The sequence below is a fragment of the Paralichthys olivaceus genome, chromosome 15, assembly GCF_024713975.1.
Source record: "Paralichthys olivaceus isolate ysfri-2021 chromosome 15, ASM2471397v2, whole genome shotgun sequence".
Classification (NCBI taxonomy): domain Eukaryota; kingdom Metazoa; phylum Chordata; class Actinopteri; order Pleuronectiformes; family Paralichthyidae; genus Paralichthys; species Paralichthys olivaceus.
The window spans coordinates 7,585,064-7,608,977 of record NC_091107.1 but is presented as its reverse complement, the minus strand read 5'-3'; the positions used below and the strand labels follow the sequence as shown (position 1 = coordinate 7,608,977).

The following is a 23,914-nucleotide window of genomic DNA, read 5'->3' as shown; positions in this document are numbered from 1 at the left end:
GTGATTTGAAGTATTTTTATTAGGATCACACATATCACCAGCAAAAGCGATTTATTGCGAGCTGATGAAATCTCCGGAAAGCAATAAAAAGTTGGCGGAGACGATCATTCATCAGAGAACTGTGTTGCTTTGTTGTTAAAAGCCACAAACACAACTCAACAGAATTACCAGCACACTCAAACACAAACAGCAGCAGCAGCAGGAGAAAGGGAAAAAAAAATCATCATTCTTCAAATACGAGCCCACTACCAGGGTGGAAATAAAAAAAGATATCATCATAGAATACAGAAATTGTTATAAGATCCTGTATTTGATCAGTATTGACCCTATGAGGAGATACGCTGGTCCCTGCTGTACATTATCTGCAGAATAGCCACAGGGGGAGTTTCATAGGAGGGAAACATGGGAATTCAGGAGTGCTGACCAGAAGAAAAAAAAAAAAAAGAAAAGAAAAATGTCACATGAGAATATCATTCTGTCGGCAGCCAGGCTGTAAATTGGTGTGGATATAGATGGGCAGGAGAGACCTAAGGCACATGCTGGCCATCCAATGAAGGGAGACAAGCCAGACACATTGCAGAGCTGCTGACAGGCTGTCTCACTGAGCTCCTCTGCTGTCAAGGGTCATAAATATCAGAGGTGACAGCAGATGCTATTGTGTGCATGCATGTGCATGTGTGTGTGTGTAAGAAAAAGACAGGAGCTTCACTAATGACCCGGGTTATGCCACGGCTGGTTTCTGGGGTCAACGATACTTAGAGACGATGTTAACTCACCACTTTCTGTGACATGACTCGGGGCTATGTGTGAGCGATTAACCAGTTACCATAGCTTTGCATTTTTGCCTCCACAGTGAACTGCAGCTATTCCTGCCCAACAGTGGGAGGTGAGATGATGTCACCGTGAAGAAAAAAGAAAAAAGGCACGGCATTGTCATGGTGAGTAACTGCGGCAACACAGCGGCATGATTACACAGCAGACAGGAGGCTACGCCGTTTGATTGCCTCGTTGTTAACATTGTGTTCAGTGTGACAGGGACGGATGATTATCCTTCCCGCAGACGCAGTAATTGCTCTCACATTATTGAGAGGAGGATTTTGTGACAGGTAGTAAGAATCTGCACAAAAACAGTTTCCCTCACAGTTATCGGAGAGTTTAGTAGAAAGTGAATAAAAAGTAAAGTTGAGGAATATTTTTTAGATTGAAACAATGCTAACATGCTATCACGGCTGGATTAACCTACTGAGGAGCAGTATTTCTACGCTGGATTACTACACCATGAATGTGTTATACTTGATTTCAGCTGTATTGAAACTACATTTGATACAGGGACCCACTATAAGACGAGGCCTAAAGATGGCTCAGTTTAAATTAGTGTGTGACATATAGTTCTGCATCATGCCCAAACACATTTGTAATCAAATGTGCAATATGTAACTTTGGCCACTAGGTGTCTCTCAATTGAAACGATAACAAAAGGTTGAGTTTAATAATAGTGAGAAGCAGCGTGGGATCATGGGAGTTGTTGTCTTCACCACCACAGCTGATCTAAATATACCTGATAAATGTTACGCAACAAATGACATACACGTGATCCGAGTGACCAATACAGACCGTGGGAGGAAATTGGTTCGCTGGCTAACATGCTAGCAGTGTGTTTTTGTCCTTATTATACATCACTTGTGCCAGAAGTTACCGCAGAGACAAGTAAAATAAATACGACCCATTTAAAAAGCGATGAAAAATTAAACGTCCCTTTGCCTTGAATAAACTTTTGTACAAAATATTTGGGATAATTAAAAAACTCAAAAAAATATGTAACAAAGGTTTATTTTATAATTATTACATATTATAACTTTTATCAAATCACCACACAGTTTTTATCCAGCTTGTATTAGCCTTGATTACCTTAAAAAAACATACAGCACTTTTTGGCTTTTTCTTTTCATGCCACAAAATCGAGTTTGTTCTCGTCTTTTTTGCACTTGTTTTATTTCTCAACTGATATTTTAAGACTTAAAACTCCATAGTGTGTTTATTTCCATCACTTCATTTAATTAGAAACAAGGCCGACGCGTTCTCACATATCTGCGTCTCTCCATTTTATCTGCACTCCAGCTTACCTTGTCTAAAAATGGCTTCATTATTTCTTATTCACACAATGAGCAGGGATGCGATTCACACTCGTTACATAAGCGTCAAATCCTTGAATTCAACTTTCACTCTCCTTTCTTCCCATAGTTAAAATATAATTTCTTATTTGTCATGTTCTGCTCATTGTGGCCAGGTGACAGGACTCATCCACACTTTACAGTCATAACACTGATGAAGTGAAAGTGTGAGACAGATAAAGCTTTCCAGAGGCTTTGTGTAGGGGATTCTGTTACTGTTTGACTGATGCATATATACAGTGAACACCCCAAAAACACTAGGTCAGTTATTTATGCCTGGTGCATGCACATGTCACATTAAGAGGAGGATTTATTTGCAGTAAACATAAGAAGCAAAAAGGACTTCAAACAGAGGAGACTGAAGGACAAGGATGCCACAGCACCGTACATATTCTTTACAACTGTGAAAATGATCTTGTGCAAAAAACACACAGCAGTAACACTTTATCCTCCCAAATGCTCCCATTTATGATCGGCCATGAGTCAATATAAACGTTGCAATTTTGTGTTTTTATATTGCACAACATTTGAACGGAGCCGTGTCGATTAAACTCACACAACAATAACAATCAAAAATCCAGACATTTAATGCTGGTTTTTATGTTGAGTATGTTGACTCAGATACATACAAGTTTTGCAGAAACTACAAAAATTGAAATCAGAAAACATTTGCTGTCTTATCAAAGATGTGCTTTAATGAACCATAAGTCAGGAAGAAATGTCACCACCACAGGATGGTTTTTCAGTCATGACACAATGTATAATAGCATTAATGCAATTTAAATCTAAATTGGAAGGATAAGCTGTATGAGCCAAGACAATCAGTGTCCATGTCTTTGCCAAAGGCTTTTTGCTGGTACAAATTAGAATTGTGGATCCCTGGTTTTAAGCTTTAAAATCTAATTAATCATTATTAACATACTTACTGACTTGCTCAAAATACTGATTCATGCCTGTGCAAACTCTGATTAAACTGTTTTCTTTTAAGCACCTTAACAACATTTTGCACTTTGAGATATATTGTCAGTTCAGTCGGCCAAATAAAAGAAATGTTCTCCTTTTGCTTGACTTCATACATGAGCCCAGCTACTCAGCATGCATATCAACAGCACCTCCCCTCAAAGAGATTCATGGGCAGTGTCACTGAAGGTAAGTATTTGCATTGAGGCAGGTTAAACCTCTTAGTAAACAGAGCGCCAGCTTAGATCACTTGAAATTTAATTTCACCAACAGCCTATATGCCTTTAATCCTCTGATACATTATATTATCTGTGATATGTATTAGCATACTAAGCACAGATAATATAAATGCTGTGCACTTTTCATGGCTTCACAGACCACATATGATTTATAAATATGGATTATTCAGCGTTTTAATACCGATAAGACAGGAAAAAACATTTATCTGTGTTAATGCTCCTCCTTGTATTCAGGTGGTGTGCTGTGGATCACCATTATGATTTATTATTACAATTCTGAGATGTATCCTCTTATGCCACGTATTAAACAACCTGACACATAATGTTCCACATTTGCTTTCTCCTTATTTCATATAGCTAATTACTCTGAAACCCAGGGTTGCAGAATATTATGTGGGGCCAATAAGCGGAATGAGAGTGGTATTAGGAGCAGAGCACAGAACTTTATAATCTTTTATTTGGCAACCGGGCCTCGGCCTTGGAACAACTGCTCCATAGAGTGGCATCAACTTTGAACTGCTTTTAGCCTCTAAACCTGCTGTCTGTTGGAACAGGGCAACAAGAAGAGACTGTTCAGTTTGTGTGGATACAAAACATTTCTACTTAACTTTAAGTTAACTTTAGTGACAGCTGTAAGATTTCTAAAATCCCTCATCATTTGCGTCTCTCTAAGGCGGTCTGATCAAATACAGAATGTTACACAATGTCTATTATATTACAATAAAACATTTGTTTTATTTCCATCGTGGTAGTTGTCTCATATTGGAATATGAGGAATATTAGGTTTTTGCTGTAAGAGTTAGTAGGAACATTAACTACAGCAACGAGGAGGGATATTGGTCCAGGCATCCAAAAAAGCCTTCCCACACAAAATACAGAATATGTCCGACTGTCTCCCTCATTTACCTTCAGGCTTACTAAAGGCTTGAGGGTCTTCTGAATTAATGAACTGCATCACCATTGAGAATCCATTTTGTTATCTGGAGCATGTGCAGTCTGTATCTGAGGGTCCACGCTGACCCTCGCAGACGATGCAGATGATGACATTTACCATCACAGACACGCAGACATGGAAAGTATGAAACGACCTTCAAGTCTCTCATCCCGTCCTTAAAATCTTAGAATGGCGACATCAGTCCAAGTCTGACCTTCCAGTGTTACATACCAGGATTTTTCACAATGACGGCTGCAGCAGTGGAAGTCAAGAGGGACACAAACACCCCCCCCAAAAAACAGCGTCTCTCACAGTTTTGACCTGTTTTGGTATTGGCTGCACATCCTCCTCTTTTCTCTCCTTTTATTCATGCATCTCTCTCCCTGTTGACCTCAATCTTTGCCTCTCACTCGAAAAACAGGAACTAACACTAGTCTCACTTATTTAACCCCCCCCCCCCCCCTCTTTTTTCTCTCTTGCAAATTAGATGATTTTAATTTTGTACTGAGTGTATTCCAGTGTCCTAGTTTATCGCTCTGAAGCTCATGTTGCAATTGCAGTTGGGAAATGTTTGGTGCCATAAAAGACACAAGGACACCTACAATCACATACTGAGGTACAGGAGAGGCTGTGCTGTAAGTAAGCAGCAGGAGTGGAGCTCCACTGCAGATTATTCTACTTCTTGACCTTCACTCTTTGGTACATGTTCAATATCAATATAAAACATTGAGAAGACTGACAATATACCATATCACAAAGATAGAAGAAGTCTGCACTCCTCTGCTTTGCCCCACAGGCGATGTTTTACATGCAGGTGTTGGTCAATGGGGAGGAAAACAAGAACCTAACTTTCCCTTGACAATCTCTGCTCCTGTGGTCAATCACCAGTCCCTGTTTTTGGGTGTTGATTAGTGGATCATTAGGCTGTAGACGTATAAGGGCAGACGGAGAAACAGAGAAAGGGAGGAAGAAAGTGCGGGGGGGGGATTGGTGGGTTTGTGTTTGTAAAAACTAGGACACGGGAGCACCAATAAAAAATCATGAAGGGGAGAAGGGGCGGCTGCAGTAGTGATGGTGGTTGTGTGGGGGGATGCACAGAGCAGGCTCTGGTATATGTGAATATTGTTAGTGTATCGGGTGGGTTAGGATCGGAGAGGGGGACAGGGAGGAGTGTAAATTGGTATTTAACTTCTCAAAAGGAGGATTCTGGCTGAGTCAGAGCATTTTCCCTCCCACTCCTGCCCATCATAGCTATCACCCAGAAGCAAGAGGGAGAAGGTGGAGAGAAAGAAGGGGGGGGGGGGGTGAAGAGAGGAAAAGATTAGAGGGAGAGAAGCAGCTATTATAGCAACAGAGAACCGCCGTGGCTAATGGATTGTTTCAGTACTTCTTAACCTTTTTCCTTCAACAAGATGGAGTGATTGTCATCTGATAAAAAGCTGCGACGTACTATGACTGTGATTAAATTACTCTTTTACTACACAGCATGAAGTCATGGGGAACCTCATGTGCACCTAATATTTATTTTGTTTGAGCAATTACTTCTTTTCTCTTTTATTAATCTTAAAAAGACAGATTTTATAGAAAAACATACTAAGGCTGTCTGTGTGAGTGCATTAAGTAGAACAAAGCATCGCTGACATACCTTATATTAACACGATCATTAAGTAATATTTAATCATTTCCCTTATCATTTTTCCATCTGCATATTACGCGATCTCATATTACATCTGTTTATATTTTGCAATTTTTTCTGCAATTATACGAAATGTTACTCATTAAAGCAATCACGCACTGGAAAGCAGAATAATTTCAGACAGCATGGTTGCGCTTTCACAGGTGGTTTATTCGATCAGGGATGGGACGTCTCAGTAACAATAAAAAACTATTGGCATTTGGATATATTGGTTTTTGTCTCTCTCCATATTTTCATGATTAAACCAGGCAGCTGGTTACAAGCACTCCCGTCTCGCTGGCGTCATTTTTTCACGGAATTTTATAGCTTTTCCTCTTTAATTTGCTTTGACTCTCTGCCACCACAACTGTGTGTGGCATAAATATGACCACATCACCACTGGGAGGTTTCTCAGGGCTCCTGACGCTGAGATAATATCACCACCTTTATGTTCTACCTTTTCTTATTAAGTTTATTTCCTTATAAATACAGATTAGATTGATTAAATCAATCATTACATGCTCCAGACAAACGACTCAAATAACAAAGGCTCCAGTAACAATGATTTTGGGATATATGGAGCCAAATGTGATGTCTGAAAGAAAGGAAGAGGAACTGAAAAAAACACTCTTGGCAACTGAATGACTGTGGCATTAAAACATCATGTATATTCTGAGGATTCCATCTTCACGGCTCATTCTGATATGAATCTTCTCCATGCAGTAAACTGCGTCTATTTAAATTTGTGTGTAATAGTGCGTTGTTGGTTTAACTGAGGATAAAATAGTTGTGTAGGTCTCCATTCGCAGCACACAGAGTCTAAATATAGAGCAGTGATGCACTCTGCCATGCTACGAGGTGAATCCTTTGGAATATAAGAGATTAACTGTGCTTACATGATTGGATTAAAATGGTCATGTGACACGTGGTGTAATGTGTACTATTTAAAACAATATGCAGCCTACCCTGAGTCTAAATAGAGTATTTGTTTTATGATGTACATGCGTTTCAATTCATGTGTAGTAATGAAACCTCAACAGGCTGCACACAGGTTCGTGTCTCAGAATCGTTACACCCCTAATATATAAATATATCTGTGTAATTGTGTGTTTTGTGTGCGTGGGTATTCATGTGCTTGCTGTGCTGACTGTTTCCTCTCGCCGGGCGACTTCTTTTCAACCACAGTGCCTCCAGATTCGCCCCATCAAAGAATCATCTGCGAACTGTGGAGCTCCGTAATCTGGAGAGGGCCACTGATGTGTCCCAGGGCTTTCTCCACTCAAACTGAATCACACAGGCGGGCGCACACAGACAACAGGGCTGCACGCCATGGCTTTTGGAGGGTCACTCTAAGAATAGCCTTCAATACATAAAAAGAGACTCATATCCAGTGGAGAGCACACACTGGAATGTGCATGCAAGCAAATGGACACATAGGAGCATGCATTAATTCATGGATACTGGCACACACCAAAGCACTCTACTGTCAAACACAGAGATATATGTTCCACTGGCTGACTCTCTCAGCATACAGTTGTGCTCAGCTAAAGGGACAGCAAATTAACCACCCCATGTCCTGCTTAAACCACCTCATGATTCACTGCTGAGGAAAATGGAGTCTAGTAGCAGGAAAGGAAGAAAACTGCATTGACTTTGGAAGAGAGACACTCTTGTCCAACAGAGCAATGTTGTTTTAAAGTTCATTTATTCCACTAATGCACTGGGAAGATGGTTAACGGCTGCATAGAGATCAATGTGATTGTATTTGATGGTGAATGTAAATGCACCACAATGGCTACATTAATCAGTGGCTTTACACAAGAAGACTAATGGCCCAATTTCTAATAAGACAAATCACTCAAATCATTCGTCCTTGTTCTCCAGCCTTAATCTTCTTTTACCTTCTTTCAATCCAATTAGCACATGCACCCACTACACTGTGGATGAATGCAACTCGGGGGCTACTGATGTGTCATGTTCTAGTTCTGTCAAACTCTGAGCATGTGTTAAAAAGCATTTAAAAATCACCATTCATAGTTTATATATAGTTACTTTATGTGCATTTCAGACACTGCAAATTGTCTGAAAAGCTTGAAAACCTACTCATAACTGATTTTCTGATATTGTTACCGAGATCTGAGTCCGACAATTGTGTCCTCAGTTGAAGTAAATCCTAGTGCTTTGCTCAAAGCCTCAAACTCCCCTTTGTAAACGAGCACCATATGTCTAACATGGATTCCGTTCTGTAATTCTCCATGCAGGCACAATGTAACGCCATGATCGACTTCCTTTTCAATTTTATTCTCTTTTCCATCGTTTGTCTCTGTCCCTGTCTACACAATGATGTCCTGAACATCTCTAAACTCCAGCCTGGCAGACGAGTGAGAACAAGTTTAGACTATACCAAGGGTTTAACATTGAAGTTAACTGAACAGCAATGTTAGCCATCATGCTTGTGGTTGTCTTACATTTGAATACTCTGCATTGCTTCTACCTATTCTGTGCACTGGTGTCCTTGCAGTGGCTCTTGCTTATCGTCAGCAACAGTGTGTGCGTACATGCAAATGTGTGTGTGTCTGTGTTTGTAAATGCAGGTATAGGCTTCCAGGCAGCGCAGGCAGCTCTGATGTGAAGTGACATGTTGAGGGACTAAGCCTTTGGACACTGGCTGAGGGAGGAAAGAAAAAACAAATAAAAACAGACATAGCCTTTATAAAAGATGAAAAAAAGCTCAAACTCAACCGCATCAGAGCAGCAGATGGCACGTCGACCTCCCCCTCCCCCCGGCAGGCTTTAATTTAAATATCCCTCTATCGTTCTTTAATCATGCATCACTTTTTTTATCATCCTACTACAACAACTAAATATCTGGGAATACGAGCACAGATGCGTGGACGCAGAGTAACACTGCGACCACTTGAACCTGGGTGTGACTGGCTTGTCGGGGAGAATGAGAGAGGACCTCTTCCTCTGGCTGCTACAGTCCTCACTGTCCGTCCGGATCAGGCCGATTCACCTGCCTGCTTGTCTGCTGGGCTTAGTGTTACGTGTTCTCTCTGTTACCTCACCTGACCCATTTTAAACACAGTTTAACTGACGGAGATTATACACCGTGCTTGAACATCTGCTCTCTACCATCGAAAAAACTAAATATTGTAAGAAGCAGTTTCCAAGTTTGACTGAATAAAGCTCAAACACCTAAATTCCCTGAAGATTGGTTGTAATGATCCGTTCATAGAGCTTTTAACCCCCTCCAAAAGGTTATTGAAAACACTGCAGCCAAGGTATTGACAAAAATTAGGGAAAAAACAACCACATCGCAACAGCACTAAAATCCTTTCACTGGCCACCTGTCACTCAAAGAATGTTCTTCAATATCTAACAGCTTGTGCACAAATCTCCTTGTGTCTATGGGCCCAATTAAACCTGATTTAATGCTGTGTGAAGCTCAGAACCCTCAGGATCTCTGGGACTAGCTCGTTGTTAGAACTAAACACGGTGTAGCAGCATCTTATCCTGAAAAACAGACCTGGAATAACCTCCCAGGTTATTAGACATTTTTACGCTACTTTAAATTTTGTCTTCCCTTCCTGGTTACTGCTAAAAGCTTATTTTAAATCGCATTCTATATATTTATTCATTTCAAATAATTAATTGATGTATCACTTGCCAGTACTTTCACACTTTTCAAATGCACATTTGTACCTTTGTTGCATTTAATTATCCTGTAAATTACATTGAATTTCCCTAGTGTTTGATACGTGCTTTATAAATAACTTTTCCTTGCTTTGCCTTGAATGGAAATAACTGCAACTTAAATATAACCTTCCAGGCAGGACAAATACACAGAGCTCTTCAGCTGGCAGGGTGTTCCTGAGTGTTCATGGACAACATACTTCAGAACACAGCAGCAGATGCTGAAATAAAAACTTGACCCTAGGATTTCTGATTGAAAGACAAGCCCCCTGCTCACTACACCACAACCTACAGCCACCCGCTACAGAGAAGAAGAAAATGCAGGTCAACACAACAGTGGTGCTACGCATCAATCTAAGTTAATGTCAGAAACATCAGTAACCACAATAACAAAAACGTATCATTTATATTTTAAAAAATCCTATGATGTGGCATCTTTATGAAAAATATGCATCTGATTGCAAAAGTTTGAAATAATAAAAGAAACTTATGTAGCTACAATAAATTCTAAATGTGTTTAAATACTTGGTAACAACATATTCCTTTAAAGATGAAAGCACATTTGACTATAATTATAAAAAGAATAGGTAATAGTGATACTAGACGATGAAATAATCAAACAATTTGATATTTTTAAATGGTCTAAAATTTACCTCTGAAAGTTTATTATATTGATGTCTGTCTGCGCTTGAAATGCACAAAACGAGCTGCCGATGACGCAGCGTATTAAAAAGTAACTGATTGCTTTTTGAGACAGATGTTGTGTTCATGAATCTTGAAGCAGAAACCCAAACTGACTGCAGAATGAGGCGAGGGGTCTCACCGCCACAGTCAAGGTTCTGCGCTCTGACAACAGAGCAGATGGCTGCTCGTGGAAATAAACCAGAACAGAGTCGGAGACAGTGCACATTCTCCACTACATGCAGCTCATCCTCCCACACACACTGCCCTTTCATGTTGTCACTGGAAAAATGTTTTGATTCAAACTGAAAAAAGAGAACATTTACAAGTAGCCTTTTATTTTTTTGAATCACCTTGCACCACTTCGGGCGAAGCATTCGGTCTTGCAATGCCTATGTACACACAAAAGCATCCTGTGCACATGTGCGCGTGTGAGCGTAACATTGCAGTGACACTCTGTTGAACTGTGGCAAATTACAGAACGACTGGGTGAATTCAGTTAATCCCTTGGCTACTTTGTTTACATGTGTGTGGTTCTCAGTTTGTATGACAGAGCTCGATTTCAAGGCCTCCACTGAGAAATGAGCATTTTACTTAGACAGAAACTTGATCTCGACATCTGATATTTCAAATAATACATAGGAATAAACAGCATTGCAGTGACCAACACGTTATGTTTTGGTTTTATGCAACTACATTGAAACTGCACTGTGATTAAAACATTAAATATATTTTCTGTAATAGCAGATGTTTTTGTCACAGTTTTTTTTCACCTTTTCAGAGCAGAGGATTACATAACAGCTATTAAAGCCTGAGTAAACACTTCAAAAACAACATTACCTCCAAACTAACAGCTCATGATAGGAGAGCACTGCTCATTAGTTCCACTGCTACACACTGAACATTGATATACAGACGCACATTACGGAACAGTGTTTAAAATCATTATCATCATTACCATTTATCTACAAAAATATACAATATGTGCTTTACACTGTATTTTTTAAGTAAAAACAACTATTTGTGTCGCACAAGACTCTTATTGTGAAAGAGACGCAGTAAATGACTAGACGCACTGATCTACAAACCACTGCAAGAATAATGACCCCACTGACTCATGTCCGATAAAATAACATCCCTTTAGCCTTCCAGCCATGCAGCAGTATATTTTAAACAGATGGAGGACAGCCAGAAAAACATCCCACTGCCTGCGATAAACACCCGACAGTTAATTGAATATCTCATAAAAAGGGAATTGAGTTAAAGGCAAAAAAGAAAAGACTGAAACCTTGATTCTTTTATTGTTAGTACTGTCTAGAGTTTCAAGTAGAAGTAAAAAGAAAAAAAAGCTGTAGGATTTATATTACCTGTAAGTATATAGTGGGCCTTTATTTAAAATTTCAGTCAGCTCCTCTGGATACTGCGGCTGATCTAATGAGAATGAATCCTCCTCCGGCCAAAGTTTGTCTCTGCGGCTCTACTTTCCTTGATTTCACACCCGAGACAAGCAGAACGAAAACATGCATTTCCTTCCGTAACATTGCAAACACAACTCCCTGACATCTCATGCATATAAACATAAGCAAACATGCGTGCACATGCAAACACACTTTGGGCCCTTCACTAAAACGCCAACACTTTGCAGGGGAAGCAGTTGTTTCTACTCGAGCCAACGTTTATATTCCTGCAGTGTTTGTGAATGGGATCCCGTCATGAAAACACTGTATGACTGACACACCTATCCCTTCTCTGTGCTATTTAATAAGCACAGCATTTGATTAAAGCCACCCTTGTCAGAGCAAGACATGAAAGACAGTTGACTCAGGTATAATAATAGATGGGAGAGGGTTACAGGTCAGAAAGTCAATATTTCACTCAATTTTACTGAATAACATTATGACTTTTTCTCAAATAAAGGTTTTTTTAAAATCGGATGAAATGTAACTGGTCCATATTGTGTCTCATCCACATGATGAAACTAAATATGAAGCAGAATAGAAGAGTGGGACAGAACAGATTAGATAATATTATTACATACAATTATAAGTTCTGCAGTGAGTATCAGTGTTGAGTTTTTACATTTAAACATTGATAAATTTCAGCAGACCGGTGTGTACACAATCTTTCGTTTATCTTTGAATTTGTGCTCAATTGTATCTCAGGTCCCTGAACAAACTAAATCTCTGTTATGTAAGCAGTGGAATAAAAACTTCTACATCGTCACACACATTCAAAACTGCCTTTCAAATGCTCTTGTGTTGAACCATCAGGTTGAGTCTTATGAAAAAAACTTTTATGTTTGCCTGGGGAAAAACACAAATAAAGCCCTTTATGCAAGAATGGGTCAAAATACGTTAAAGCGCATCCACCCAGTGAGCAGTAGTCATAGTTTTTTTTATTTTTTTACAATAAATCCATGGCTGCTTTAAATGTCCCACTGTCAGCGTGGCAGTTTTCTATTGAACATGGATCCCACAGGGGAAGTGAGAGATACCGGACAGTCAGTAGCCCTTATGGATTTTATTTTTTGGCAGTAAGAACTAAAAATGGGTAAAAGCAGAGAAGGGCACATCTGCTTCTCTGAAGGTTTATGCCGTAACCTCCAGATATAAACCAGCTCGAGCTACAGATCAACAGGGATTGTTTACAGATCAGAACACCAAACAGGGACGGTCATGTTATTTGATATTTTGCATGCATGGCTACATTTTAAGATTATAATTATATTTGCTATGAGTTATTATCACTTTTGCACATCATCACACACACACACTGTATCACATCCCGAGACAGAAGTATTCAACTTATTCTTCTAATAAATAATCTAATATATTGAGACTTGTTAGGAAACTTTTTCTTACCTGAGACAGTCCTGACGATCTCAGAGGTGTTCCTCAGGCCCACGAAGGAGAACTGGTACAGCCTCCAGGAGCGAATGTCCCCAACCTCCACTGAGCTCCGTTTCCACTTGTACACAATCTCCTCTCTGGGGTAGCCGTCTGAGCACGAGAGAACAGAGTCAGTGTGACATGGAGCTCAGCAGAAACCCAGAGGAGAGAGGCTCAGTGCAAAAACAATACAGTGTCGACTAATATTCATCCCTTTTAGAAAATGTCTCAAGACTTGATAGGCTTCAGCAATTTCAGTAGGACTGTTTAATATGAAATACAAGTAAAAAGCAGTCTGTTCTGTAAGAAGCATGACACACTGAAGAGAAATATAAACACAACTTACAAGATCTTTAAAAATGTAAGAATAAAACCACACAGGAAACCAGAACATTGAACATTCAATGAAGAAAACAAATGACCAAACTTATCCAGGACGTTTTCATGTGGAGCACATGCACAGACACTTAAACAATATAGTGCTCAGTGTTCCAATTTCACGACTCAGTGTCAGGTATGGATCTTGTGCTTCCGTGGTGACCTGTGAAAATGCCGTCTTAGACAGCTGATAGTTGAATGAAGGAAATTCAATTGTGCCGACACGGCTCCGGTTGATATTCCTGCAGTCACCATGCCGACGGCACGCACCATCACAACTAACGACATATGTGACATTTGGAAAAATATGACATCTTGTAGTGGCCTTGACCAATCGTAAGCAGCATGTTGTGAGAAAACTTGAAAATCTCTTTTGTTTGGACTAAAAAATGTATATATCTAGTCTAACTGTGGGGAGGAACAATCTCTTTCAGGAAAACTTAAAAGTTAAAATTACATCGATCTGCAGCTGGTGATGAGTTCGATCTCTGTAATTTTATTACTTCAAGAGCTGAGAATCTAATACAATCTCACATGTCTGATACTGATTCACTTAGATGAGTAGATGCATTACTATAATCTAATCATATTTGCTGTTATTGAATTTCTATCTTGTAGCTAAATTTGAAAACAAAAGTAGTTAAACTTATTTCGAATTAGCTGGAACTTGAATTTAGAAATGGGCTCCTTATGCTTCTCCTGTGAATGGACCTCACTAAGTGTTCCCAAGTACAGAGATTTAAGTTTTACTTTAATGATCTTCGGCCAAATCTCTTTAGATTTCACTCTGGTGCCATCTTCACTCTAGTGTTGAGCCATTGAATAATGCACACAAACTTTCCTCGGTGCAAACTTAAAACGACTTTACGACTAGAGTGCTCTCAGACATCCAATAATGCTGGACCTCACAGGAGCAGGGGATGGAAGGATCTGCCCATTTGCCACATTACTGCCGGCCAGGCAGGCAGTCTGCTCCCTCACTGGCAATACATGGGGGGCAAATTATTCTTTTAGTGTCTTTTTGGGAACCTAGAGTGCTCCTGGAGCTCGGTGTCAGGAATTCACTTTGGAGCTAGTTGTGCAAGTCGAAGCATTAATTAAGATATTCAAATGAGCAACTGGAATCCACCTCCACGTCTATAAGTCACTCTCCGGCTGAATGCAGCGAGTTAACAGTCAAGACGACTGCAAAGGAGGCAGCTTCGTGGCACGTGTTGAGAAAACACGCCATGTGATGAAAGCGGCGCACTGCCCCGCCTGCTTCTTCTGAGACCCAGCTCATGTATGCACATCAAGTGATTTTCAAAGTTCAGAAAACATCCATAGCTTTCATCAAATTTACATGAATGCTTCTGTTCCATTTTTAGGCTGGCTGCCCCACCCCACCGGTTTCGCTTTCTTGTTGCTCTGGAGCTATTTAGGAAGCATTCTCTGGAGAGTATCCCATGGTGCATCTCTCTGTAGATCCGTAGCAGCTTCATTAGCATAACTTGCCCCTCCGTCCGATGGTCACACAGTGATACTGACTCATTTGACTGGTCACCTTTTAGAACAGTATTGACAAAGTGCAGGGAAATCAATCACCTCTTCGGCTTTGATCGAGTTGGTAATGAAACATCCATTATTAAATACCTTTACTGAATGCCAGTACAAACCTTGAATGAATTTCATTATTTGCATCTTTATGAATAAATGCATTTATTTTTGATATAAGTTTTTCTATGTATAATAGAGCTGTTTAAAAACTATATTAGCATTTTGGCAATCAGAGACTGCAAGATATTTTGTGCATACTGCAAATGCATGCACACTTTCATATGTGCAGCAATCTGTTAAACCTAAATACACACGAGATGCATGTGATTGTTTTCAGACTGCAGTGCTCGTATTGCACGGATTACTGCACCTGGAATTCCTTGGTTTGGCCTGTTGCATAATTTTTCCTTAAATTGTGTCTTTGTTAGGCTCATACATCGCATTTTCATGGCCCCAGTGTGTGTGTGTGTGTGTGTGTGTGTGTGTGTGTGTGTGTGTGTGTGTGTGTGTGTGTGTGTGTGTCCTTGAGATGGAACAGAGGGATGGGTAAGACAGTGGGGCATCAGCATATGGCCAGACTTACAGCTTGAAAACTCCAGGGGACATGAGTGCTCATCCATTGGGAAGTTGTTCAGTTTAAGCTGGCACTCGGCATCGATGGTCAACCTGCAGAGACACAATATTTAGATTCACTGACTCACGAGCTATAGCCAATTAAAAAAACAATCTATTTGAGTCTGTGTTGAAATAGTCAGAATTAAACCTCTCACCTTATCGCTAGAAACACCATGCATCATTAATTAAAATCTGCCTAAACTAAATTCATGTTTTCCACAGCAACACATCTGTCTCTCCTCTTCACACTTGAGGGAGTTCGTAGGCAAAGTCATTAAACTTCCCCTTAATGAGAGAATGACCTTAAATGACTTTACCCACCCATGTGCTCGCTATTGTCATGTATCATTGTCCTCGGCATCGCAGCGGTCATCCTAATTAACCAGTGGTTAAATTCAGAGTTCCTTAACAAATTAATGAAGTGGAGGGGTGTTGTTCTGCATAGGAGAACATCCATCACGGCTTGATTGAGTCCAGAAGAGTCCACTTTCTCTCTTATTACCACCCGTGATATATTGTGGTGTCAGTGTGAACGTCCGCTGCGTTTTCTGATGGCACGTAAAACATGATAATAAGCACAATTAATATTTCCCTTTAATCTTCCCTCCTGTCTTACACATGACACATATTTCTTGTCACTCCCATCTGTTTTGCACTGATAAATGTGTAGTACGTCCAGTGCATCAGAGCAGCATCGACTGTTATCCTCCAGTCTCAAGATCTCCAGGCAATAATGGGTCATTAGACAATAAAGCACTTATTTGTAATTAATATGATATTTGGAAAATGTGAAAAAAGCTTCAGAGCATTTCAGACGGTCAAACCACTGAAAAATATGACAGTCAAATTTAAAATGATTCGTATCAAGCCTCCATGAAAGAGCACCTAAAATAATAAGCTCAGGGCAATGGAGTTCCAGTGTTCCCTTCTCACATAACATCTTCCAGCCTCATTTGGTAAGACAGATTTCCTGCATGCTAATTAATGTCAACTTTCAAATGCTCAAATTTAAGATTGCCCAGGGCCTGTTCTGGATAATCAGCATCATAAATCATTAATGCAGAGAGGCCCTAAATGGCCGGGTACTTCAGAATGCTCTCTATAGTACTTTCTGCTTGTTGCTCGTGTTGGACTCCATAGAGACCCAGAAGAACCTCAATGAAAACTAATTTATAAAAATAGAAAAGGCCAAGCGATCTTGGAAATATCAGATTTTTTTACATCAACATCTACAAAATATTTCCTGAAGAAAAGTTGATTAATCAATGGCACGTCGTGTTATTAAGGTAAATGATAAATTCCTCAAAGTAAACGATAATAATGAATAACAAGTGATTATTTAACTTTCAATATGATAAAATAGCAGTGATTACCATTAAATTGGATTACTCCGCTGCCCAATCATACAATCAACAAGCTTCAGGTCAGAAATGAATGAAAAATACCTAAATCAGTTCTTTAGTATCACATCTCAGTAATCCACCATGTTTTACCTGAGGGTGTAGAGTATTCGACCGTCGTTCCAGATTCGGAGCATGCGATTGGGTGTGGTGATCCAGTGAGCGTCTGCCTTCTTCGAATTGCGGAAAAACGTATCGGGGATCCAGATCTTTCCGACCATGTTGCTGTTGAGACGCAGCACCTTCATCGTGCTGTTGAATTTTAGCCTCCTGTCGTACCAGGTCTGGGCGAAGAAGATGTCGATGGTGTATTCCTGACGACAGACAAAACACAGTTCCACCCGCAACAGTTATGTTTAACCTCAGTTCAAATGCTGAACGTGCAACACACCAGATAAAAGTCTCCATTTGTCAGGAAAACCTCGCAGCATACAAAACAGCATTGTTTGGAGCCGCTGCTGTCACCAGTGTGGCTTTACTGCAAGATGCGATCCCATCAAATAAAAAACGTGGGCTCTAAAAGCACTCTGCTGCTTCCTCCTTTTCCTACACCAGTGGAAATTTAATGCAGGAACACATTTTCAGATACTTCTCCTCAGACAAATTTGTTTCTATTCAGGCCAAGACGTCCCTTTGTCACTACTAAAGAGAGTCCTGTTGAAAAAGACCATCCTGAAGCCCGCAGCCTGAAAATTAAATGTTCAACAGTGCAATTAACAACTCCCATTGTTTGGCTGGAGTATTATCTAACCTCATAACCTGTTGCTTTGTCGTGAGCCTAACAAAACCTTCTGTCTCCCGTTCGGCCGTTGTGAGGGCTGTGTTAGAGCGTGACATATGAGGTGATAGAAGCAGGGTCAAATCTGGATGGATGTTCGAGGGAAAGGAGAGGAAGGGACAGTTTCTTCTTCCTCATTGTGTAACTTGCGATGGCTGAGCCCTACGTTTCAAAATGAAGTACAGAGAGAGAGGAAAAAACAACAACTGGGGATTTGTGAGCGAGAGGGCATAGAGGCATTAACTTCCTGACAAAGCTTAGCCCAACAATAAAGTTATAAATCCATGCCAAAGTGTCCTAAACGAGATTTGAAAACAACATTTTCACTTGGCAACACTCCTATCCTTTAGCCCCCCCTTTTATTTTCCCACAAAAGACAGATATACAGTTTAAATCCAATGACGAGAGAAAGACTGAATGCCTTAGGATCCTCATCTGGGCCCTGCTGAGAGATATAAACATCTTTTTTTTTCTTTCTTTAACCTATATATACTCTGGGATCTTTCACAGAATCACACTTATTTCAATTCCAACGGTTCCACACTTCTAAGAAACGCTAAGAAACGCTCATCTCTAGTGGCTGCAAAGCATTAATTTAGGATTCCTTTTCTTCTTCACACCTTGATCTTCCTCTCGCTTTTTCTTTTTCTCTCTTGCCCCTCGTTCACACTCAAACGAGATGAAAAAATAATTTCAAAGATCCCTAACATGCGATCAAGAATTCCAATAGTGTTCGCGCTTAGATGCACCCCTCCCCCCCCCGCAGCGTCAGCCCATTCTCTGCTCTACAGACAATCTACCGACCTCACCACGTTTGTCACACGCTGGCGTGAATGCGCTGGCCCCACCTCGTTGATTACATATGACTGCGAAGCAATCAGTCAACCTTTCATGTCAGCAGAATGCCCTCGTCACACGCACACATATGCCCATCTATGCATGCAGACTCCCTCATGTGCGCATAAAATACACATTTTCTACTTGATCCCATCAATTTCAACTTCACTGTGAATGCAGTTATTGAGAGTGGGCATCGTAGCTAAGACTAAGTGAAATGGAACGCCACCGCCATGCAGAGCAGACAGCTCTGCAGAATCACAATAGAAACGGGCTCTCAGCGGGGACGTGCTGAGGAAAACAATGACACATAAAACAATGCTGATGTGAGTTTTACGAGACACTCAATTTATGATTCTTTCCTTCTCTCAGACAAACATTTTCCCTCACTGCTATCACACAACCAGTCCTGGCCTATTTTAGTCATGACTGCAGCATGACAGTAAATGTTCCCTTACTGCTGATACTGTGTTATTTACTCACTTCACCAGAGGTAATCAAAAAGCATCATGGGCTTGGGTCTTCCTGTTGTAATCTGCCAGCTGTAATTCTGCATTTCCAACTCTAAAATTGTTATTTTCATTTTCAGAAATATACTGATTCCACTTCTTTAGCTGGACATGAGCTGGAACTGATTTTTGTGGAAGCCTACCAATTTATTAGTTAGCTAATAAAAAAAAAAGGCCTTTCACAGACACATTAGCATCGTGTCTGCTGATTTTCGCTAACGGCAGCTGGGATTGGCTCCAGCCCTTCGTGACCCTTAAAAAGATAAGTGGTATGGATCATGATGGATATTAAATGGATACAATAAAGTTCATGGTAAAACTGTAAAATATCAAGCCTCAACTTGATAACATCTTAGGGGTGGTTGCCAATTTTCTTTTCCATGTGTGTGTGGGTGTGTGTATTGGTCGATGTGTCTGTATTGAAAAACGCATTATTAATTATTAATACTGGTGTCAACATGGGTCCCCATAAAAATCCACGTCAGGCACAGCACATTTGATGAACAGAAAAACAACCAGTACACAGCAACAGACCGAAATCAATCAAACACCTGAAGAGAAAAACAAAAACAAACCAGATCCAAGGAAAATCACAAATTGTTGTATCTCTCTGAAGAAACTGCAAAGACCTTGAGCAGGTGACACCTCAGATTGCAGCTGATGCAAGTCTTGGCAAGTGAAAAGTGAGAACATGGACAGATTTGCCAGCGCACACAGTCATTTGCAATTGGAGCTCGAGCCTGTGTGTTGAGCAACACAACTGGTTAGCTGTTAATGAGTATTCTAATTCAAAATTAGAGGTGTTTAATGGAATCAGACGGGTGGAATGGACCATATTTACTCACTGCGGTGCAAAGGCCAATGCAGTGGTTAAGCAGCTGATTGACACCTGTGCTTTTGTGTTGCTACTCTAGAAGGGCAGTGTGGCAGCGTGGTGACAGCAAACCTCTGCCCTGCTGAAGTGTGCTTGAGCAAGACACTGAATCGCTGCCAGAGAAGACAACAACTCTCTGGAGCTTGATACCACCCCCCCACTAAAGATGGAGGCAGGTTAAAGACATGCTTCCCCACTATGTATAGGCAAAAGTTGTACATCTAGTATCAGGCCGAGGATTAAAGGTAACAATGACACACAAACATCACATTTCATTGCTACTTACCATATTGATGGCATTTACTGGGCCGATGCTGTTGACAAACATGTCTGTGTGGATCACTGTCGGTTTGACTGCAAAGAAGCACAGGACAGTTTGGAGATGAGGAGTCATCGATCATGTGCAAGATGCTCGTCAGGTTTTGTCATTATCATCATAATTATCATCATCATCATCATCATTGAACAACAAGAGGAAAATTAATATGTGTGCAGTTGTCAAGTTCGCTACAACCGCTGCGTTTCCACCGCAGGAACAGGGAAGGTTTGCAGGAACTATTTGTGTGTTTCCACAGAATCAAGTTCTTGGGAAATCTGTTTACCCACTAAACGTCCCTAAGAAAGTGCAGGAACCTTTAGTGAGGGGCTTGCAGCACTGAAGATGCCTGATTGGCCAATCATTTTATAGCAATAGCTTGTGAGATCAGTTTCCTCAGTTTGGTATTTCGTGTGTTTTGAATTTGCTCTGTGACTGATTATCGTCTCTTTTCTGATCAATAGCAGCACGATTTAAGTCTCCTCCATGTTCACTTTTGTTTTAATATCACTCCATTTGTACCCCCACCTGGTGGACCAGAGTTGAGCAGTTTGTTGTTGCTCTCTGTTGTTCATACATCAACAGGCTAATGTGCCTAATTTCCCCTGGTCTCTATTTCGTGGTGGAGGTAAGAAATGGTCGGCAGCAACCATTTAGCTCCTTGATAAAAGGACCAAAGGTTCAAGGCGATTTTGGTTGAAACGCGGCTAATGATGAGCAGTGGACAAAAAAATGCCTCTAAATGTAGACAAAAATGTTTAGATATCACAAAACCTTGCAGCATTCTGTTCATTCCATTCAACTATATACAGCAATTTTCATGAATAAAACTGATCCCATTCTACATCTACAGAACTGTATTACATTACAGGGGTTTTACAAGGATATATTAAATTGTGCTGACGAAATAGAAACCTAGCTCAGATGTTCTCATCTGTGACGAGGCTACATCCGACTTCCTCTCTAAACAGGCTTTCTGCCAATGAACCGCACATTTACTCTGTATTTATGGCCAAACTCCTGACCCATTTACCAGAATACCTTTGTGCCCTGTGCAACATCCCATCCAACCCTTTTCTTTCTCCTGTCCCTCCATGCTGGAGGCTCCATTTGATTGTGAATCATTTACCGTCTTTACTCACAGACCTGCTGCAGTTTGCTTTGCACTCACACAGAGATGCACTTGTTGGTTAAAATCCTAAAAATGCTGACGCAAGATGATAATTCTTGGCCAAAAGAGATCACGAGACAAATGTATGACACGACACGGGAGCAGCAGCTGCAGTGGAAATGACAAATGTCACTTTGCAATTATTAGTTTTTTAATTTTCTTCCAAGTAAGCAACTGCAAACACATTTCTGTTTTTTTACGTATATAAAATAATGAATCTTTGTTCTTCCACCGCCATGTATTACACCGCTTGCTGTCGGCTGCCTTTCCTGCTTAAGCGAGATGGACAGCAAGATGTCAAACAAAGTATGTCTGAAGGAACTGGGCAGCTTGGTGTCAAATGGACCTCCATGTGGATCAGCTTCTACACTTTGCCATCTAATGTGTATGCTTATGGATGAGTGGACATAATGTCTGAGGGTAGACTCGCGGGGCCTCTGGGCTTGACATGAAGGCTATAGTGATTGTGAGAGATAGACAGGAGGAGAGTGCACAGGTTTGCATCCATTTTTCATGTCACTCCCAGGCATACATGAGCGTACATTGCACCCCCACTGTCCGCACACACATGTACCTGAACAAACACACAGACGTTGGTGTTGCTTTTGGCCAGATATATTCGTGAGTGGCTAAGAATAAAAGTGCATTTTATTGGCATCCCATCGGCATCATTATTATTTATGTAACTGAAAAAGCAATGCCTAAAATATACAAGCTTGGACTGCACTATTAGCACAATCACATATTAAGTCGCAGGCATGGCATAAACAGGATTTAAAAGCAGAAATAATTATTGTATAGAGCCAACTGCAAAGTGTGTTCTTTTCATAAACGCACAAACGGGTGCCAGGAAACATCATTCCAAGAAGCAAGTGAACATAAAGTGGCTGTGCTGAAATTGTTTTAGGCAACATAATACATGCCAGTACACCCACCACAGGCGTCCTGGTAAAAGGATCCTCAAATTAGCGAAAAGAGCATCAAAATGCATTTTCAATCATTTAGACCCAGGGTTGTATAATGTTTTTTTGGGGTTTTTTTCGATACCGGTGCTGAATCAAACTTTTAAAACTTCCTGTGCCTGAACCGGTGCTTTTTCTTAGCTTCAAGCCATTTAGCTTGAGGCATGTTGTTGTTATGTCGACTCCGGTTTGAGGCAGCTACTAGCTAACCTTAAGAGCCAATTAGAAAATGTGTTGCCATGAGAGTTAAGTGAAATGTTAACTCGGCCCGTGGGGTGATGTTTATGTTGACTGGAAGGAGAGCTATTATTTCAGTTCATAGCTTAGGTTCTGAAATGAGGCAGCAAAATCTGCGATGTGATTCGTTCTGGTAGATACCAAAGATTTCGGTACTCAACCCTATTAACACCTGCTTATAACATTCATTAATCTCACTTCACAATAGCTTTATGCCCTCAGTGCTACTCTATTAAACATAAACATCTATTTTCTAGAAGGCGATGACCTTGATCAATGCCATGTATGTATTTAGAATAAATTCTTACTCTCTCACTCTCTCAGTCCTTTTTGCTTCAGTCTATAAACTGCAGGGTCATTACATCTTAATGAGCACCACAATGGACTTCAAAGGGAAACTGTGGCACAATCAGTGATAAATCTAAATCCTCTGGATTTCACTGTGGAGTGAAAGAGAAACGTTGCCTCGTCTCAGTTTGGTTGGTTGGTTGGTTGGTTGGTTGGTTGGTGCCTCAGATGCAGCTAATTATAATCCTTCTGTAGCTGAGCAAGTTGGCAGCAGCTAGAGGACCAACACTGAAAAAGCAAGATCACAGCGCGTTTGAAGAAGATGGTTTAGAAGCAGCGGCTCTCTGGGTTGAAGCTGCACCTCAAAGCAAATATGAGCTGCTCTTCAATTTATAGCAAAAGCCCACTTCTAAAGTCTTAAGAATAAAGATGACGCCCCTCATGAAACGTGTCACATGGTATGGACTGTAGTGCTGCACATATCATGCTGTATAAAGAAATGCCATGAAAGCAGTTGAGCACAGGGGATTTACTATATACAGCCCTGTTACTCCGCTCTTTTATCTTGTGCTATCATTTCATTCAGTTCGTTGGTCGTACTTTAAAGCTGCATCAGGTCAGGAGGGGCTTGAATCTGGGTGGGTGGGTGGGGGGCATAGTGTAAACCTCTCAGAGTCAGATGTGAAATTGATGAGGCAGCACATGTACTCTGTCCTTATGTCAACGGTGGAGTAAGTGTAGCGGCAAAGACCACGGTGAATTTCAAATA

General features: G+C 40.6%; 1 protein-coding gene and 1 long non-coding RNA gene across 6 annotated transcripts in view; one reads left to right on the top strand and one right to left on the bottom strand.

Annotated features, from left to right (window-relative positions):
* LOC109635834 (uncharacterized) overlaps positions 1-23,914 on the top strand; it is a 278,978-nt gene that overhangs the window by 205,565 nt on the left and 49,499 nt on the right. The window contains exons 4-6 of one of the 2 annotated variants that reach the window (XR_011246188.1): positions 854-938; positions 3,258-3,320; positions 3,605-5,349. This is a non-coding gene — a long non-coding RNA (uncharacterized lncRNA). Of the gene's footprint in view, positions 1-853; positions 939-3,257; positions 3,321-3,604; positions 5,350-23,914 lie in introns of those variants that run through there. The other variant, XR_011246189.1, reaches the window with a different exon arrangement.
* gabrg2 (gamma-aminobutyric acid type A receptor subunit gamma2) overlaps positions 1-23,914 on the bottom strand; it is a 46,156-nt gene that overhangs the window by 13,036 nt on the left and 9,206 nt on the right. For all 4 annotated transcript variants that reach the window (XM_020097262.2, XM_020097263.2, XM_020097264.2 and 1 more), the window contains exons 3-6: positions 20,458-20,525; positions 17,267-17,487; positions 15,742-15,824; positions 13,218-13,355 (exon numbers count right to left, since the gene is read on the bottom strand). In XM_020097262.2, coding sequence (XP_019952821.1) covers positions 13,218-13,355; positions 15,742-15,824; positions 17,267-17,487; positions 20,458-20,525 — 510 coding nt within the window. The remainder of the gene's footprint in view (positions 1-13,217; positions 13,356-15,741; positions 15,825-17,266; positions 17,488-20,457; positions 20,526-23,914) is intronic.